This window comes from Labeo rohita, chromosome 15 (genome assembly GCF_022985175.1).
Source record: "Labeo rohita strain BAU-BD-2019 chromosome 15, IGBB_LRoh.1.0, whole genome shotgun sequence".
Classification (NCBI taxonomy): domain Eukaryota; kingdom Metazoa; phylum Chordata; class Actinopteri; order Cypriniformes; family Cyprinidae; genus Labeo; species Labeo rohita.
In genome coordinates, this window is record NC_066883.1 from 1,101,371 (window position 1) to 1,122,120 (window position 20,750).

Sequence of the window (20,750 nt, forward strand, 5' to 3'; positions counted from 1 at the left end):
CTTGTTCTGATTTCTCCGATGGAGAACCCTGATAGGTAGGACAGGAGTGTCCAAACTCGGTCCTGGAAGGACGGTGTTTTGCAGTGTTTAGCTCTTGCCTCGGAACACCTGCTTGGACGTTTCTAGTATGTCTAGTAAGAGCTTGATTAGCTGGTTCAGGTGTGTTTAACTAGGGTTGTAGCTAAACTCTGCAGGACAGTGGTTCTCCAGGAGCAGGACTGGACACCCCGGAGGTAGGATATCAAATCTCAAGCAGTGATAGCAGTGTGAAATTATGCATGTCAACTAAATTTTCAACTGTTTTGTAACTTTTTATTCACATAAAAGTATTGAACAGGGTACAATAGAGCATGTCTGATAAATAGTAAATGACACCTCAAACGCGCTTGTTTGACATGAAACACCAAGTGACATTTGTTCCTTTTTGATTGGGAACTTGCACTGTGTCGTCTAGTGCAGTGCTTTTCAACTCCAGTCCTCGGGGCCCACTGCACTGCACATTTTGTATGTTTCTGAATCTGACACACTAAGTCAGTTCATGGATCTTTCTCCTAATGAGCCGATGATCTGAATCAGGTGTGATAAATGAGGTAGACATACAAAATGTGCAGAGCAGCGGGCCCCGAGAGCTAGTTGAGAACCACTGGTCTAGTGGACACTATGGGGAATGCATCTGGCATGATTGTTGTTTGAAGCATGTGTCTAAACACAACATGAACTTGACATTGGCCAGTGACTGCCTATGACACCACTACTATTGCATCCGTGAGTATGAAAGGACACCTCTTGAACACATCATCCACTTTGTTGACGTCAGGAGGTGTTTATTTTTGGCATGTCTAGGCAAGCACCTATGGATAGCATCAGTGCTAAGTGTTTCAGGTAGCGTTTTCATCTGTGACCTCTGTGTTGGTATTTGGCATTTGATGATTCACACGACCTGTATGTTATTTGCATGGGCGTGAAGCATGCACCCTCAGTCCTTTGAGGGGGCTGAATGCATGCATTCTAGTGTTTTGTCTCTTGTCCCTTTTGTCACAAGAATTCAGACAGCCATCCTCAACTCAAAAATCAGGACTTGCTACAGCTGAGGTGAGTATGGCTGAAGACATGGGACTCACAGGTGGATCTCGCCAAGGAATTTGAGGTATGAATCTTTCTCATTTATCGGTGGGTGATGAGAATATACTGTCTTTTACATCCTCTGATCCAGCAGATATCGGGCTTCTGGCCTCAAGCCAGGAAAAGTGCTATGTGAAGATATTGCCGAGTCTTCACAGCTTGGCTGTCCCACATACGAGGTGTTGCTGGCAGTTGATTGGACGAGTAATTTCTGTCTGGACATAATCCTCCTACCTTTAGACCTTGCCAGTCTAGGTCTGTGCCCTGAGCTTCTAGGGGACCTGGCCTGTCTTGGTCTGAACATGAGTATTGCCACTTACGCTCTCTCTTCAAGGAGTAGGGTCCAGAGGAGATGTGATGCCAGGAGTTGACGGGAAGTGATCCAGAGTAAACACTCTCAGCTGAGGTTGGGTAGGGTGCACATTTAGAAGCTTCCAACACGTCTTACATCAGACCCTGGGGTCTGGACCTGTGATGATTTAGATCTAATTGGCCTTTCGGATTGGTTTGGCACAGGAATTTGATTGTGAGGTTTTGAAACTTACCTTGAACATAGCTAGGCCTCCTCTCGGTTGAGAGGTATTTTTATTGGGACCTCCGTTCCTGGAGCCCGTCCTTCGGGGGGCATCGCTAGGTCTCCTTTTTGTCCTAGGGCCCTGAGTTCTGCTTGTACTACAGACAGTAGTACTAATTTGTTAGACTTTTTGTGAGCTTCCTTGGTTTCTCAGAGCTCCACCTGGGCAGCATTATTGAGTTTTTAATTGTTCTGTGTGCCCTCTTTATGGCATATGGCATTGCTAGGTAATCCTTTCGAATTATGTTGAGGCCTCCGTTCTTAGATATCGCTCTAGGTATGCCAGGTTATTATTATTTGAAGCTGTCTTGAGTATTGAACGTAGTTATGCTTCCTCCTATTGTTCTATTGAGAGATTAATCATATTGTATTGTTTCAATAGAACAACAGGATTCATATTTTCATCTCTCAGTAGAACAATATTATTAATCTCTCAATAGATCAATAGGATTAATACTTTAATCTCTCAGTGGAACAATAGGATTAATACTTTAATCTCTCAATGGAACAATAGGATTAATATTTTAATCTCTCAATGGAACAATAGGATTAATACTTTAATCTCTCAATGGAACAATAGGATTAATATTTTAATCTCTCAATGGAACAATAGCATTAATACTTTAATCTCTCAATGGAACAATAGGATTAATATTTTAATCTCTCAATGGAACAATAGGATTAATACTTTAATCTTTCAATGGAACAATAGAATTAAAGGAGAACTCCACTTTCAGAATAACAGTTTCCAAATAATTTACTCACCCCCTTGTCATCCAAGATGTTCATCCCAGAGCCTGTGCTACACAAGCTTTTGTGCTTAAATTATACAAATTTTTATTTTCTGAAAAAAAAAAATGGCCGATCGTTTCGCTAGATAAGACCCTTCTTCCTTGGCTGGGATTGTTTAGAGCCATTTGAAGTTGCATTTAAACTACATTTTGGAAGTTCAAAATCGGGGCACCAATGAAGTCCATTATATGGAGAAAAATCCTGAAATGTTTTCCTCAAAAACCATAATTTCTTCACGACTGAAGACAGAAAGACATGAACATCTTGGATGATAAGGGGTGAGTAAATTATTTGAAAATTGTTATTCTGGAAGTGGACTTCTCCTTTAAGACTTTAATTAAAGTATCTCAGGAGAACAATATGAATAATCTCTCAATAGAACAATAGGATTAATACTTTTAATCTCTCAATAGATCAAAAGGATTCATATTTTAATCTCAATAGAACAATAGGATTATTATTTTAATCTCTCAGTAGCTCAACAGGATTAATATTTTAATCTCAGTAGATTCAATAGGATTCATCTCTCATAGGGCATTGTTAGGTCTCCTTTCGCTTTGAAGAACTATGTTTGAGGCCTCTGTTTTTGGATATTGATCTAGGTTTGCCAGTTTATTAGCTTCCTTGAAGCTGTCCTGAGTATTGAACGTAATTAGGTTTCCTCTTGCCATGCTGAGGTCTCCGTTTTTATAGCCTGGCTAGGCAATGGTACTCTGTTGTAAGCTCTTTGTGATCCTTCTCCCTACTTCTTGTTTAGGGTGTTTTTAGGCCTCCTCTCTTTACAGAGAGTTGTCCCCCTGAGGCGTCTGCTCTCCTCTGCTCTGCCTGGTTAATAAACAATTTAAGGCCCTTTAGGAGCCTCTTTGATAGGCATAGGATGTAGCTAGTCCTTTGCTTGTTAAAAAAAGTTTTCCTGCCTGAGGCCTCCATCCTTTGAGCTCAATTACGGGTAAGGTTGCTAGGCTCTTTGTTAGCCTCCTTGGGATTCACCTTTAAATTGTGAGCATTGTTAGGCCTTCTCTTGCTCTAGAAAGTCGCTCTGCTAAGGTTTCCACTTCTTGGATCTCTGCCTGGGTAGCAGTTCTGAGTCATTAGGCTCTCTGTGAGCCCTCTTGGGAAGCTGTCCTGAGCATCAGACATAGCTAGACCTTTTGAGGCCTTCTTTCTCAGAACTCCAGCAAGTGATGATATTCCCTTAAAGGTGTTTAGAATCTGGAATACTACTTGGCCCTGATAAGGTGTGTATCTTGGGCTTTGGCTGTAGAGAATTAAGACACAACAGTTGCATGTGCGTACCTGAGGGACTGGGACTGCTTTAGAGTCTTTGACTTCGTTGTCAGCCGATAAGGCACCCATCCCTTCAGCGTGGCAGTGTGGTTATTTGTTCCCCACAGTGTCCTCTAAAGCAGTGCTTTTTAAATCTGTTCTAGGGACCCCCAACCACGGCACATTGTGTGCCACACCCAGTTCAAGTCTTGCAGACTCTATTAATGAGCAGTTGAGTTGAATCAGGTATGTTAAATGATGGAGACACATCAGAGGATGCAGTGCAAGTTCCCATTCAAAATGGAACGTCTCAGGTTATTCATGTAGCCATGGTTTCCTTAAAAAGGGAACAAGATGCTGCATCTCCTTGCCATTCTTCAGGTATTCCATGTGCACATCTCATTCAGACATAAAGTGGATGATGTATTCAGCAGGTGCCCTTTTTTACTTATGATCGCACTAGTACTGACATCATAGGCTGTCACTGGCCACTATCAAGTTTATTGTCATGTTTAGACACATGCTTCAGACACCGGAGGCATTCCCCATAGTGTCCACTAGAGGATGCAGTGTCTCATTCCTCTTTTCAGGAATCCATGGTTACATGTGTAAACTGAGACATTCTGTCAGTGTTGCACAAACAGGTTTGAGCTTCCACAAAAACCAGTAATATTTGTTATGATATTTTGCATTAAGCACTGATGGAAGCCTGCTTCTGCCACAAAAAATAATAATAATAATAATAATAATAAAAACATTTTTTTTTTTTTTATTACAATTCTGACTTTTTTCTCACAAAACTCATTTCACATTGTAAAAAGAAAGATCCAAATTGTAAGATATAAACTCATTTTTATTTTTTATTTATATTTTTATTTTACTCATATTTATTTAATTAATTGTATTTTTTAAATTCCATGGTGGAACAAAAAAAAAAAAAAGCAGAATTACGAGATCTAAAAAAAATTATGTTTATATCTTCTAATTCTTATTGATCAAAACCGATCATGTCTACTCAGAAGAGTTGGGTTAGGTTTAAGATTACTTTTACACTGAATTTATGAACTTTTTTTGGGACAAAAATTATGAGAAAATTATTTTGGAATGAACATGACCGATTTTGTTGTTGTTGCTTTTTGTTTGCTTGTTTTTTTGTTTTTCTCCAAAGGCCAAAGCTGAAAGAAATTGTGCTATCAGGTAGAAAACAGTAACCATTTTAAACAGTTTATAAATAGTAAAAATGTTGAGAGAATGTTGAGAAAAGAATGCTTGATTTCATTTTTAAATGACACTGAGATTAAATATTGCAACATGAGTTTCAATAAAGTTGAAATATTGTGTAATGAGTTTCAATGCAACATTTTTGTTCATAAAGTCCTTAGTGTAACTATTTTTTGTACCTAGAGCAGAATAAATGTATGGAAGGAAATATTAATAATATTAATATTAATATTAAATTACAATGCACATTTTTTCCCAAAAGAAAGAAAGACAGACAGACAGAAATTTCCCTAACAAAGGGTTAAATTGAATATTGTGTAGTACAGCATGAAGATTTGTCCTTTCAAAAATGACAGTAAAACACAAACCTGTTAGAAAGGATTGTGCTTTGTTTTGACACAGAACTCGTTTTTATGACTGATAAATAATTAACACGTAAGGATGCAATACACATTGCTCAGTTTTGGCACATTCAGCATCTCAATTGTTCAGGACTGCATACTACTTGAGAAGATGCTTGTTAAAAGTGTGTGTCTGGTCTGATGACAGCCATCTGCTGGGGTTCAGGCCCCCTCGATGCTTATTGTCTGATTTGGAGAGGGAAGAAAAGCCCTTCCCCCGACTCCTCATTTTTTGAGCTGTGTTCCCGAAAGACACATCTAGAATCGATCTAAAAGAGCTTTTTCGTTGCTATTTCAGATTCTTAGTTGGACTCCCTCTGATCATCATCATCATCATCATAAATTATAGAGGCTGAGGTGACGTCAGCGTCAACTGGACTCCTGCGAACGCAAACGGGGTTTATACCGCGAGTCAAAGCACAAAGATCTTAAGCATGTTCAAAGCACTTTTTGCCCTCGAGTAAAGGCAGATTATGCTCCGACAACCGCTTCGCTTCACGAGCAGCAGGACGGAGGATGAGACGGCGGACTCGGGCGCGGAGACCGCGGGGTGAGTTAGCGGAGAAAGCTAAACATCGGCTCACTTTTGTTTGCGTCTCCAAGCGGGAGAAACACAGTAACGGACAGTGAGTGCCGACCGCTTTATGACGTCAGCAACAAACGATACACTGTAACATTACAAACAACTTTTGATCTTCAAATACGCGCAGCCTAATGTGGATTGAGGTACTTAATCTAATCAGACGACTATTTATTATTCATTCGCATGTAACCTACCTAGTGTTGAAGGACCAGGACCATTGAATTAAACTTGAGCGTTTTTAACTCGGCTGGACTGGTTACTCTTCAGGCACGTTGATAAAAACAAGAAGTTTGAGGATGTTTAGGTTACAATAGCACTTTTGCTTATAGGATAGGTCATGCTGATGCTTAAAAAATCAGGCATATTTACAACAAGAATCATTAAAAGATATTAAATACTCTATTTGAGAATCACACAATATACTAATTAAGTCACCACAAGGTTTTCGCCATTTGTCAAAAAGAAGTTTTTAATATTTTAAAATATAACATTTAATTTGATCACTTGTTGTTTTATATATTTTAATAAGTATAGGTCAGAATAAGCATGTTGTTTTTATTTATTTATTGTTTTTTAAATAATTTATAAAATGAATGACAGTGGAACATTTTTTAACCCATATTCTGACATTTTATTTTCACAAAAGTTATTTGAACCATTAAAGCAGACACTTTACTTGCATTTATTATGCTTTTTATGTATATAAAAGTTTTAACACTGCTGCGCTGTGGGATATGACTAATTGTGCAATGTGCAATGAAGACAAAATTACAATTTAAATACAGAAATGTATCATATATTTAAAAAAAAAAAAAAAAGCTTCATGTTATGATTAGGCTACTTTCTAAGACCTTTATACAGTCATGGCAAAATTAGGTTCCTCCACTCTATAAAAAAACATGAATAGAAAAGAACCAAAAACAACAGTGAGGAATCGATTCTTGGAATCGAATCTCATTGATTCCAGGACCAGGAATCAAAATCGGACTCGATTCCAAAATTTTCGGAATCGAACAGCCCTATATAAAACACACCGCAGAATCTGCAAAATGTTAATTATTTTACCAAAATAACAGGGATCATACAAAACGCATGTTATGTTTTATTTAGTATATCAAGAATAAGTGTATGCTAACTTTTGAATGGGGGAACTGTATATATAAATATATAAAAACTTTTTGTACATTTTATTTGATTCAAATGACCTGACACACACATATGAAAAGTCATATTTCTAGCTTCTTTTATATATTGCTTGTTGTTTGTCTTAACATGAATGTGATATCTAAGTAAAATAAAAAGAAATTGTACATCATCATATGGTATCAATGGTATGATATCATATATATATATATATAGATAGATAGATATAGATATATATAGATAAATATAGATATATATATATAATGTTCCAAACATCACAGAAATTAAGTTAGAGATGTCCATCCAGTCCATCCAAAATATTTGTTGAATATACACATAAAAAAAAAAAAAAGATTCTATTGCAAATTTCACTGTTTTTCATCTCTAATTTGAAATGTTCAAATAAATCCTCAGGAGGGTAAAATCTGTGTACTATTTTAAAACCTCAGTTTTTGTATATATATATATATATATAACATCCATTATAATAACCATGGTTTTTTTTTTCTTTTCTGAAGATCTGACTGCAGTAAAATGTCCTGCAGTAGCAGTAAGTCCATTTTCCCTAATTCATGTATTATCAACAGTTAGGCTTGTTTTGCCATCTGTGATTTGACATTTTCCTCACCACCCCGTCTGTGTCATTTTCTCTGCCCTTTGTTCAGCTGACCTCTCGGGCGTCCCGGGTCAGGAGCTCCTTCTGCTCACCATGCACCTGCTCACCAACCCCGGTGCCTCACTGCTCCTCCAGCACACTCTGGACCGTCTTCTCAAGTGGGTCCGTCCCGGCCTGCGCCTCTTCCACGTGTCCGAGCGGGCCTGTCCCCTTCATGACTACGCCAGAGCTAACCAACGCCCCGCGGCTGGCCACCCCTCACACGCCGTCACCATATTCTTACACGAGTCCTACGGAGAGGAGCGCATTCTCCGAGTACTGGACTTCCTGCAGTGTCCGCCATGGCAGTATCACCATACGGACAGCTGTGGTGCCGGAGAGCTGAGCACCCCGTCCAGCGCCCTACTGAGGCCCTACCTCCTGCCCAGCCGGGACTTCTACAGCCTGGGTGCGGGGATGCCGGTGTGGGGCGTACGGCCAGTGCACTACGGAGGGGAGGTGGTGCGGGTGACTTTACACAGCACCTATGATAACTTTGAGGACACTGTGCGTTTATATGAGACGGTGCTGCAGAGGAGGGCGGAGGAGCAGAAGACAGGCTTTTGCTGGTTCACCCTGCTCACAGAAGCAGGCTTCAGTCTGCAGCTGGCCATCAAGCAGCTCGCGCCCGGGGTGCGGGTGGAGCCGTGTTACTCCACTGTGCTGCAGTTTAGGGTGGGGGAGATCGGACAGCTCGTGCCCTTACTGCCAAACACCTGCTCACCTATCAGCGCCACCCGATGGCACACCGAAGACCTGGACGGCAACAAGATCCTCTTTCAAGTAGGTCACAGGAAACATGCTCTGGTTTCTATGTGCACTTTTAGTGTACAGTTATAGTAGTTTCTGCAGGTCTTCAAAAGTATTAATTTGCTCTTCCACAAATTCAACAAATCGGAGCAGAAGGTCTTAAATTCTCAAAGTCATCCCATTAAATGTTGCATGCAATGCAAAAGTATCTTACTCAGTATTTTTGTATTTTTCTGACCCTATTCACAGACCTTTGTTCTTGCTTTATTCACGAACTTGCTTCATTTTACTGAATTTCTTTGTGTCCCCTTACTTGGTCTTTAAAAGCTCCAGTTTCACCCTTCCACAAATGAAGGCCTTAAAAGTAAGGTTTAGTCTAAAATGTTTAAAGTGATGGCATTGCATGTTGCATGCATTACCAAAAAAAAAAAAAAAAAAAAAAACAAACAAACAAAAAAAAAAGAATATCTTTTTATTATTTTTTGTTTTCTTTTCTAGTAAATATCTGAACATTAAATCAAGATACATTTACATGAGATGCAAAATAAAGATATGAAAAAAAAATCAATAAAATAGAAATTAAGTATGAACATCTAAACATCCTCAAATCAATATACATTTACTTGAGATGCAAAATGTTCAAAGTTTATGATTAAAATGAACTCAGAAAAATTACCTTTTCAAAGGGAAAACAACTGTTTTTCTGACCCCACTGACAAATATTTGTTCTTGTTTTACTCACAAGCACATTTAGATCAATTTCATTTGTTTCCCCTTCCATTACTTACATTTAATTGATCTTAGGAAAAAAGTCTTACTTTACCTTCACAAAACCAGCAAAAACGTTGCATACACTAGAAAAAGTTGAATTTGAAACCATATGGTTTATGAAATATGACTATGACATATAAATTTTGTGTAATTTGGTCAGTCAAATCTTGTTTCTTTGTAATTTGAACTTTTACATATTAGATGAGTTGATCCACATTTATTTCTACAGCACTTTATACAATGCAGCTTCACAGAAGTAAACAGGAAAATAACATTATCAGTTATGAAATGACTTGAGTTTCAGCTGTAAATCAGCTCTGCAGAAGGCAATGGTGTCACTGTCCACCACATTTTAGATGATTCAGTTCAAAGACAGTGTCAATGTTGGGACAGATATTTTGAAAAATGTTGGTAACCAAACAGTTACCATATAGATGTTTCTCAAAATATCATCTTTCATGTTCTACAGAGGAAAAAAAGTCACGTTTGGAGCAACATGAGAGTAAATGATGACAGAATGTACAGTTCTGAGTGAACTATATTCATATATAAGGGCCATTCATAGAATTGGTGCAAACTGCTGTCCCCCAAAACCAAAAAACACTTTTAAAAAGCATTTAAGTATTCAAAGCTTAGATGTTTACTAATTATTATCTATTTAAACCCACAATAATATTTTAAATTTCAGTAAGCTTAATATTTCTAAAATCATCATTTATTGGGTACTTTCAATTGGGAGGTGGCTGTCCCGAACCCTAACCCCTAAATTTTAACATATGAAAATGATTTTGGAATAATGTTTGCATTTTATTCAATTGTTGTTTTTAAAAACATTTTTTTTTTTTTTAAGTAAAAAAAAGTATTTTATATTTTGTTTGTAAATTAGGAAACTTTATGTAAAATATGTGCCACACATTTTCATATTGGCTGAGACTAATTTCAGATTCAAAACACAACAAATCTCATAAATTACATTTGAAACTGATTAGGATTGCTTTACCTCTGAAAACGTTTAATAAAATAGAAAAAAAAATATTTACAAGGAAAATGTAAGCAAAATCTTAGGTCAATATTACCCTTCCTATTAAATTAAATATTACTGTGTTTCAATAGTAACAAATTTGGAGAGAGGACAAATATTCCAAAACTTTCTGAAACTACAATATGAGAATTAACTGCACAATTACTAGAAATGTGTGCCTTGGATATTATACAATTTCCATAAAAAATTGTGGAAGACATTTTTTTCCCCCCAAGACTTTTTCCAGAATGGCCCATGTAAAATAGTAATCCCCTTATTATTTTATTTTCCGCACGTCAACACAGATTTGTGTTGTTCAGATGTGTGTTCAGTGTTAGGCCACACAAGTCCATGATGTCTGTCTTGATGTCTCTGATGGAGTGATCATGGAGAGATGGCAGCTTTAATATCTCCTGATCTTGTAGCCACAGCTCCACTGGAAGGGCCATGTTCATATGACGTGTCTGTGTTAGACCTCCATATGTTTCTGGAGGAGATGACTGCATCTTTTCCACCGCATGACTTTCCACCACACTGCTGGAATCTGAGAACCAGCCACAGAGTGTTTCTCCAGATCCTGCATCTAATAGCAGTTCAGCTGCATTCAGCAGACATAACCGGCATCTCTTTAATATTCATCAGGGGTTTTGAGCAGACCGTTGTTTAGAGTTTGCTAAAAACATGAGAGCTAGTGTGAATGTAAACATGTTAATGTGAACATCATCATTGGCTATAAGCGTTAGCATGAGTTGGATGCCATACTGTGAATTTATCTTTTTATACAATATTTTTTAAAGTAAAAAGAAGCATAAATTTATGGAAGTCCATTTCCACTAAAAATAAAACATGTGACTTTTTATCACACAATTATGACTTTTATGCTGCAATTGTGAGTTTAAATCTTACAACTCTGACTTGAAACTCCGGGAAAAGTTTGAATTGTGAGATAAAATTCCTTCCTTTCCTATGAACGAACAAACTTCCTTCTGAACTTCCAAACGTCCTTTCTTCCGACTGAACTTCCTTCCTTCCGAACTAACGAAGGAACAAACTTCCTTCTTCCTTCCTGTCACGAACCTGGTCGGTGTCCCGTTGTCTACTCACCACCAGATGTCACTCTCGCTCCACCCACTCACTCTGACTGTCGCTTTGCATCTCGGACTGCATCTCCCATCCTCCACCGCTCTGATTGCATCAGCCCCCGTGACCAATCAGGCATCCTATAAAACCCCGATCCTCCTCAGTTGCACTTCCTGGATTGTTGTTTCGTTGATTCTTTGTATTGTTTATATTCCTGTTTCCCTAGTGTTTCCCAAGTTCCTGGTTTTTTGATCTCCTGCCTGGTTTTCTCGTTTACGTCTGTCTAGCCGCCTGCCTTGTGATTTATCGCTCGTCTTTATCGGATTATTCTCTTGGATCGCCTGTTACATCCCTGTCTGCTCCTGTCTCTACCCTGCCTGTATGACCATGTCTCTGTCTCGTCCCAATAAAAGCTTGCTTATGGATCCGCTCGCCTCTCGTCAATCACTCCTCGTAACAGAACAATCCAGCACAACAGGATCCAGCAGCTTTCACCCCGGACATTCATCAGATATGGACACGGACATAACTCTATCCAGAATCAAACAGTGATCACACACACTTGAACAATATACACGTGAGTTTATTTCCATTGCTAACCATTCCACTCTCCCGGACTGTATATTAATTGAGGTTTTCTGTGACGGCGTGAACCAGCCCCTCCGTGCACGACTGAGACGCGAGGGCCCGCGCTCGTCACTGGAGGATTTTTTAAACTTTGCATTTTTGTGTGTGGGTTCGCCGTGCACCGTGGGGGTCGCGCAGAGGGAGCGCGACAACGCGGCAATGGCGACCGCGCGTCCCATTCGCAGATGGACGGTCATGCCGGAGCACGATGCTACAAACACGTTTGCCGCCTGGATTGCTCGTGAAATGGCGGCCGTGTCGGAGCGCGCTCGAGCAATGGCGGCGATAGCGGAGCCCGTTCACAAGATGGCGGCAGCGCCGGCGCGCACTCACAAGATGGCGGCGACGGCGGAGTCCGTTCACAAGATGGCGGCGGAAACAGAGCTCCGTCACGTCACAGCTGCCATACCAGAGCTATATGGAGCTGCAGCCGCATTTCCTGAGTCAAGTAAAGTTTCCGAGCCAAGTCAAGTTGCTGCTGCTGTTCCTGCGTCAAGTCAAGTCAGAACTGCTCTTAAGGCAAGTCAAGTTAAAACTGTGTTTCCTGTGTCAAATCAGGCCAGAACTGTTGTCCCTGTGTCAAGTCAAATTACAACTCTTGCCTCTGTCTCAAGTCAAATTACAGCCATCTTTCCTGAGCCACTGCACAAGATGGCCGCCGCCTCCAAGCAACAGCACAAGATGGCCGCCGTCTCCAAGCAACTACACAAGATGGCCGCCATCCGGACACCACCTGTGGTCAGGATGGCCCACGTGCTGGACACTCCTCTAGTGACAGTATGGGCAGCTAAAATGGCACTCCTTAATGCCACGGCGACTACCCCAGAGTCAAGTCAAGACACAGCTGTCGTTCTTCGAGTCAAGCCAAGTCACACCTGTTCTTCACGAGTCAAGTCACGCTACAGCTGTTGTTCCTGAGTCAAGCCAGGTTGTTCCTGAGTCAAGTCATGTTACAGCTGTTGTTCTTGAGCCAAGCCATATTGTTCAGGAGTCAAGCCAGGTTACAGCAGATCCTCATGAGCCAAGCCATGCTGCTGCTGTTATTCCAGAGCCAAGTCAAACTTCAGCCGCTGCTCCAGAGTCAAGTCAGGCTACAGCTGTAGCCTCCAAGTCCAGTCCGGCCTCCAAGTCCAGTCCGGCCTCCAAGTCCAGTCACGTCAAGGCTGTCGTCCCCGCGTCAAGCAACGTCAAGGCTGTCGTCCCCGCGTCAAGCAACGTCAAGGCTGTCGTCCCCGCGCCTGCAACGCCACGTCAGCCCAGCCAGCGCCTGCTAACGCCACGTCAGCCCAGCCAGCGCCTGCTAACGCCACGTCAGCCCAGCCAGCGCCTGCTAACGCCACGTCAGCCAGGCCACAGCCGGTCAAGGTCATGTCTGCCTCTTCTGAACCTGCACCAGCTGCTGTTTCTACTGAGTCAAGTCAAGTCACAGCCAAGTCAAGTCATGTTCCAGCTGTTCCTACCAAGTCAAGTCACGTCACAGCCGTTCAAACCAAGCCAAGCAAGGTCACAGCCGTGGCTCCCGAGTCAAGCAAAGTCACAGCCGTGGTGCCTGAGTCAAGCAAGGTCACAGTCGTGGTTCCTGAGTCAAGTAAAGTCAATGATCTTCACAAGCCAGTTCAAGCCACCGCAGGTCTTCACGTATCAAATCAAGTCACCGCTGATCTCCAAGAGTCAAGTCAGTTCACTACTGATCTTCACGAATCTGGTCAAGTCACAGCAGCACTCACTGAGCCAAGTCAAGGTATTACTGTTGTTTCAGAGTCAAGTCACGCCCTGCCCGACGGCCCGGAGCCAGGTCACATCTCGTCTGACCCTCCAGAGCCCTGTCATGTCTCGTCTATCTGTCAGAGCCTCACCATGTCCGCCTGACGGCCCAGAGTCCAGTCACGTCCCGCCTGACGGCCCAGAGTCCAGTCACGTCCCGCCTGACGGCCCAGAGTCCAGTCACGTCCCGCCTGACGGCCCAGAGTCCAGTCACGTCCCGCCTGACGGCCCAGAGTCCAGTCACGTCCCGCCTGACGGCCCAGAGTCCAGTCACGTCTCGTCTGACCGCTCAGAGTCAAGTCACGCCTCGTCTGATCGCCCAGAGCCTCTCCATGTTTCTTCAGACCTCCCAGTGCCTCGTCATGTCTCGTCTGACCTCCCGGAGCCGTGCCATGCCTCGTCAGATATCCCACGATCACGGCCTATCATGGTAACCAGTGTACTGGACCCACCACAACCTCCCGCTGCTGCTCTTCCTCTAATGGCGGTTGCCATCTGGTGTGTGTGGGCTGCACACTGTGCCCCTGAGATCACGTCTGTTCACAGATCAACCCCTGAGGCCACGTCTGTTCACCAGTCTGCTCCAGAGCTCCCGTCTGATCTCAAGCCTGCTCCAGAGTCCCTCTCTGATCTCAAGCCTGCTGCAGAGCTCTCGTCTGGTTTCCAGCCTGCTCCAGAACTCCCCTCTGATCTCAAGCCTGCTGCAGAGCTTTCGTCTGGTCTCCAGCCTGACCCAGAGCTCCCCGCTGATCACAAGCCTGCTTCAGAGGTCCCGTCGGGTCTCAAGTCTGCTCCCGAAGCCTTCCCCATCGGAGAAGCTGCGCCAAAGCCTCCAGAGGTGTCGGCGTCGGCCGTAGAACCTCTTATGGAGGGGGCGTTAACTGCTAAACTCTCTGCTTCTTCCTTTTCCTTGTCTGCATCCTCTGTCACTGTTCTCCCCAGGTCCTCGTCCAAGACGCAGCCTCCTGTTCCGCCCCGGAGGGCGGCTCCGCCTCCTGTTCCGCCCCGGAGGGCTGCTCCGCCTCCTGTTCCGCCCCGGAGGGCTGCTCCGCCTCCTGTTCCGCCCCGGAGGGCTGCGGTGCCTCCTGTTCCGCCCCGGAGGGCTGCGGTACCTCCTGCTCCGCCTCCTGTTCCGCCCCGGAGGGCTGCGGTACCTCCTGCTCCGCCTCCTGGTCCGCCCCCGGGTACCTCCTGCTGCTGGTCTGCCCCTACCTCCTCTCCCCTACTCTGTCTGCCTCCTCTGTCCCTGCTTTCCCCAGGTCCCAGACCGTGACGCAGATTCCTGTTTCTCCCTGGAGGGCTGCTCCGCCCCCTGCTCTGCCTCCGGCTCCGCCCTGGAGGGCTCCTGCGCCTCCTGTTCTGCCTCTGGCTCCGCCCTGGAGGGCTCCTGCGCCTCCTGTTCTGCCTCCGGCTCCGCCCTGGAGGGCTCCTGCGCCTCCTGCTCTGCCTCCGGCTCCGCCCTGGAGGGCTCCTGCGCCTCCTGCTCTGCCTCCGGCTCCGCCCTGGAGGGCTCCTGCTCTGCCTCCTGCTCTGCCTCCTGCTCTGCCTCCTGCTCCGCCCTGGAGGGCTCCTGCGTCTCCTGCTCCGCCCTGGAGGGCTCCTGCGCCTCCTGCTCCGCCTCCGGCCCCTCCCTGGAAGGCTCCTGCTCCACCTCCGCCCTGGAGGGCTCTTGCTCCGCCTCCGGCCCCACCCTGGAGGGTACCTGCTCTGTCGGTCCTGCCTCAATCTCTGGGCTTCCCTCATGGACCTGGTCCTCCTGCCCTCGCCCTGTCTCCCTCCCATCCCACCGCTCCCCTGGACTGTTGTTTCTTTCGAGCGTCTGGAAGCCGCTCCTTGGGGGGGGGCTATGTCACGAACCTGGTCGGTGTCCCGTTGTCTACTCACCACCAGATGTCACTCTCGCTCCACCCACTCACTCTGACTGTCGCTTTGCATCTCGGACTGCATCTCCCATCCTCCACCGCTCTGATTGCATCAGCCCCCGTGACCAATCAGGCATCCTATAAAACCCCGATCCTCCTCAGTTGCACTTCCTGGATTGTTGTTTCGTTGATTCTTTGTATTGTTTATATTCCTGTTTCCCTAGTGTTTCCCAAGTTCCTGGTTTTTTGATCTCCTGCCTGGTTTTCTCGTTTACGTCTGTCTAGCCGCCTGCCTTGTGATTTATCGCTCGTCTTTATCGGATTATTCTCTTGGATCGCCTGTTACATCCCTGTCTGCTCCTGTCTCTACCCTGCCTGTATGACCATGTCTCTGTCTCGTCCCAATAAAAGCTTGCTTATGGATCCGCTCGCCTCTCGTCAATCACTCCTCGTAACACTTCTTTTCTTTCCTTCCATTTGAATCACCATCCTTCCAAGTGAACTAACTTCCAAATGTACTTTCTTCCCTTTGAACTTATTCTGAACATACTTTGGAACAAACTAACGAACTTCCTTCCATACTTCCTTCTAACTAACTTCCTTCCTTTCTTCCTTACCAACTTTATATCTCACAATCTTATATCTTTTTTTTCTGCAATTGAGAGTTTATATCTTAAAATTCTGACTTTTTTTAAACTTGCAATTCTGGGAAAGAACAGTTGGAATTGTGAATTACTTCCTTCCTTACAAATGGACAAACTTCCATCCTTCCTTCCTTACTTCCAAACTTTCTTTCTTCCTTTCAAACTTGCTTCCTTCCTCCCTTCCATCCTTCTGAACTTCTAAACTTACTTCCAAACTTCCTTCCTTCTGAACAAACTTCCTTCTGAATGAAAAAAGACTTACTTCAGAATGAAAAAACTTTGGAACAAACTTCCAACTTCCTTTATTCCAAACTTCCTTCTTTCTGAACTTATTCAGAACAAACTTCTGATATAACTTCCTTTCTTCCTTCCTTCCAAACTTCAGAACAAACTTCCAACTTCCTTCCGAACTTTTCTTTGGACTTATTTTGAATGAACTTCTGAATTAACTTCCTTCCCTCCATCCAAACTTCTGAACTACCTTCCAAACTTCTGTCCAAATTATCTTGCTTCTGAACTTCCCTCCTTTCGGATGAACAAATGAACTTCTGAATTTTTGACTTTTTTGCTGCAATTTTAAGTTTATATTTTACAATTCAGCCTTTTTTTTTTTTTTTTTTTTTTTTTTTTTAAACTTGCAATTCTGGCAAAGAAAAGTTGGAATTGTAAGATAAAATTCTTTCCTTCCTTATGAACAAACGTCCAAATGAACTTCCGTCCTTTTGACTGAATGAACTTCCAAATGAACTTCCTTCCTTCCCCCCGAATGAACAAACAAACAAACTTACTTCCAAACAAACTTGTGAACTTACAGACTTCTTCCCTTCCAAACAAACAAACACCTGAACAAACTTCCTTCCTTCCCAAATTCCAAAACGAACTTCCAAAACTGAAAAAAGTTATTCTTCTCAAAATGACTGATCATTGCTATGCATACTAGGGGAGACTGGTGGTTTTGATGGAGACTTTTTGTTTTAACAAGTGAAACAAAATTTTTAATATAATTGTCTTAAATGTATCCAATTAAGGTTGCAGTAATGATAAATCATGGATTTTCTCTGCAGGTTAAAGCTCCAGCACAAGCCCCGGGCTTCCTGAGGTCTGCGTTTCCTCTGAGCTGTCCCAAAATGCTGCTGAGGAGCTGTGCAGCTGCCAGGCCCCCTTCCACCTCTCCCTGCTGGAGAACGTCCCATCTGAAGGATCAGGCTGAGGACCGCTGTCCCCGCGGCGTGAGGTCAGGCGCGTGCGGCAGGGAGAGCACTGGATCAGACGGCACTTGCAGCTCTCCTCCAGGAAGCTCCTGTTACTCGTCCCAGCGGAGCAGCCCCGCAGGCTTGTCCGTCAACTGGTACGAGTCCGCGATCACCTCCGAAACCTCCCTGTCCCACCTCCGATTGGAAGAGGAGGAGCCAGAGACAAACGTGGACACGGGTTGTGCTGTGAAACCGCAGGCCACTTTAGGAGCATCTGCTCTGGAGACTCTGTATAGAGACCTGAAACAAGGCCTGGATGAGGCGGGATGGACGGCTGACGAGAGCACAAAGAGCGTCCTAGCAGAGACACAGGCTTCACAGCATCAACATGCACAAGTAGATGAGTTCTTCATCTGACCGTTCACACCATTCATTTGGAAAAGCAGCACACATTTACATGTACATACTTGGTAAAGCTGCTTACAGTGCATTCAAATTGTATCAGTTCATGCATTTCCTGGGAATCAAACAGCAATACTGTCACTTTCAAATATGATTGTCCACTAGCATAGTTATGTAATTGTAATAAATGATGCATAAATAACTGAAAATGCATTTTATCTTTTGCAAAGGATATACAGAGAGGTTCAAAATAAAATGAAGTACCTCTTGCATTTTAATCCACCGTTTTCAATACAAATTCTATGATCAACATAATTTAATTGAATTAGGGATTTTGCAGCAAATTTCAGAAAAAAAGGGTTCCCGTTCAGCTTTAAAGGATTAGTCCATTCAAAGATGAAAATTTGCTGATGTATTAACCCTCATGTCATCCAAGATGAGTTCTTTATCAGATTTGAATAAATGTGTCATTCCTTGACTGTCTTAACAATGGATTTTCTCTTCAGTGAATGGGTGCCATCAGAAGGAGAGTTCAAACAGCTGATAAAAAAAACAATAATCCACAAGTATCCATTTTAGTTTTTAACTAAAATATGAGTCCATAATCTATAATAACACTTTCTCCAGTGAATGATTTTAATGTGAGAGACAACAGGAGATGGACTTTTTCACTGGAGGAAGCTTTTAAAATAGTGTTTAAAGCGAATTTTACTTAAAAACTCCTTGATGGATTTATTTCAGATTTTGTCTTCTTAAGATGTGAACTGATGGACTGGAGTGGTGTGGATTACTTGTGGATTATTGTGATGTTTTTATCAGCAGTTTGTACTCTCATTCTGATGGCACCCATTCACTGCAGGGGATCCTTTGGTGAGCAAGTGATGCAATGACACATTTCTACAAATCTGATGAGCAAACAAACTCTTCAACATCTTGTTTGAAGGTGAGGAAATCTTCAGCTAATTTTCATTGTTGGTTGAATTATCCCAGCATGCACTCAATGTGTCAAATTTGACTAGTATTGGACTAGCAACCTAAAAATAACCCACCATCTTAATTATATATTTAATGTAATTTAGTCATTACATTCTTTTGCTTTTTTTTTTTTTTTTTCACTATTCACTAAAATGTGCTTTTTTATATCAGAGTTTGAATCTGGACTTCTGGACCTCATTCCATAAAATATCTTAGTTTCTATAAATCAAACTGTATTTTTGAAGAAAAAAAAAATAAAAACTAAACACGACTAAAAGGCTAGTGAGCTACAACACTTCTGTCAGAATACAATTTATTACAGTAGGGTTTACTAGTGTAAAACAATGATTGTCTTTTAATTGAGTGCAAGTGAATTAGTCGGGCTCAGATAATTCACTCTGCAGATCAGTCAGGAGGTATATTTAGTGCTTACCATATAAAAGCGCCATAAGTGTTTAATGAAATATTAGCAAATGAGAATTTTGTTAAGTGCTTTAGTGACATTGGAATTTTCTGATGATGCAGTGCTTGGATAAAGACATTTTAAATCACAACACACATTGAGAAATGTGATGTTCTGTTCGAACAGGCAGGCTGTGTTCAGAATAGAAATACTAGTACAAGGAATACTGCTGTAGTGCTGCTTACTAGCTGCTTCAACACATTCTGCCAAACGCAGTAGATCAAGCTGGTGCTCCATACATACATACACACGGTTTGCATACTGTTTAAAGTATATCTCCAGCACACCTGCAGAAATAGAAGTAGTGCTAGAACTGTATTCTGGTGAACACACATTCTCCTACAATGTAGCACATGAGTCAAATGATGAATATGTTATACAGTATATTGTAAACAGGCACTGTGCAAAGGCAAATAAGTGTAGTAATGAAGCTGGTAAACACTAAGCATGTTAATATGTTATTCCAGACACAACCAGTGGGCTATTAATGTTGAAATGAAATTGCCATCCAAACTAAATTTAAAATGATGTTACAGCATCTTGATCAAGTCGTGACTAATATTTGATGTCAAATTGATATCAAGTTGCCCACTGGGAAAGCACTGTATTTGTCTCAGAACTGTTTGTTGTATTTCCACTAAATTATTAACACTAAAAATCTCAACTCAGACTCAGCATTTTGACAATGTATTTTTATGAAATGTATTAAATACATAGTACTTTGTTCTTACAGTTATTACTTGTAAAATAATGTAGGTTGGTAATAAATTAATTTAATAATTATGCAGTCATATGAAGAAGGACGTCTGAAATAAATCAGAGGAGTGTCGTTCTTTTTAATAGCCTCTCTGTGTCTTCATTTATTACCTTTTTTTTTTTTTTTTTTTTTTTTAAGACATTGTTTTGTTTTGTTTTATTGTAAATGGGTTTAGAAGTCTCAGAAGCAGGGTTGTTTCTGACCAGTTTGATACATTTCTCCACTTCACATCTTATGTTGTCTTTTAATAAGCACTGAAATTGAAACCTGAGTACGAGTGTTTTTTTTTTTTTTTTCCTGTTCACACTTGCATATTAAATCACTTAAAAACCTTATTTCAAATTCATTTAATCGCAGGGTTTATTAAAGTTAACTAAAACTAAAACTAAAACTAACGAAAACTTGAAAAAATTCCTGAAGTAAAATCACAAATTGATGCTTCAGAAATCATTCTATAATATTCACAAAAGTATAATTTTTAATGTTTTTTTTTTTTTTTTAAGAATCTCTTCTGCTCATCAAGCCTTCATTTATTTCATATATTTCAAGTACAGCAAAAACAGTAAAATATTAAAGTATTTTTACCATTTAGAATAACAGATTTCTATTTGAATGTATTTTAAAATTTAATTTCATTGACATCATTACTCCAATCACATGATGCTTCAGAAATCATTCTAATAT

The 20,750-nt window shown here is 41.9% G+C and overlaps 1 protein-coding gene across 3 annotated transcripts; it reads left to right on the plus strand.

Moving 5' to 3' along the window:
* The first annotated feature begins 644 nt into the window (after positions 1 to 644).
* LOC127176873 (protein FAM124B) lies at positions 645 to 19,076 on the plus strand. Of its 3 annotated transcripts, none has more exons than XM_051128707.1 (6): positions 645 to 765; positions 1,043 to 1,147; positions 5,675 to 5,926; positions 7,621 to 7,652; positions 7,768 to 8,540; positions 17,341 to 19,076. In XM_051128707.1, the coding sequence occupies exons 3-6, from the start codon at positions 5,850 to 5,852 to the stop codon at positions 17,884 to 17,886; spliced, it is 1,428 nt and encodes a 475-aa protein (XP_050984664.1). In that variant the 5' UTR covers positions 645 to 765; positions 1,043 to 1,147; positions 5,675 to 5,849; the 3' UTR covers positions 17,887 to 19,076. The 3 variants fall into 3 exon arrangements, with proteins under 3 accessions (XP_050984664.1, XP_050984663.1, XP_050984662.1); XM_051128706.1 differs by lacking the exon at positions 1,043 to 1,147 and adding an exon at positions 3,919 to 4,000; XM_051128705.1 differs by lacking the exon at positions 1,043 to 1,147.
* The last annotated feature ends 1,674 nt before the right edge of the window (positions 19,077 to 20,750 follow it).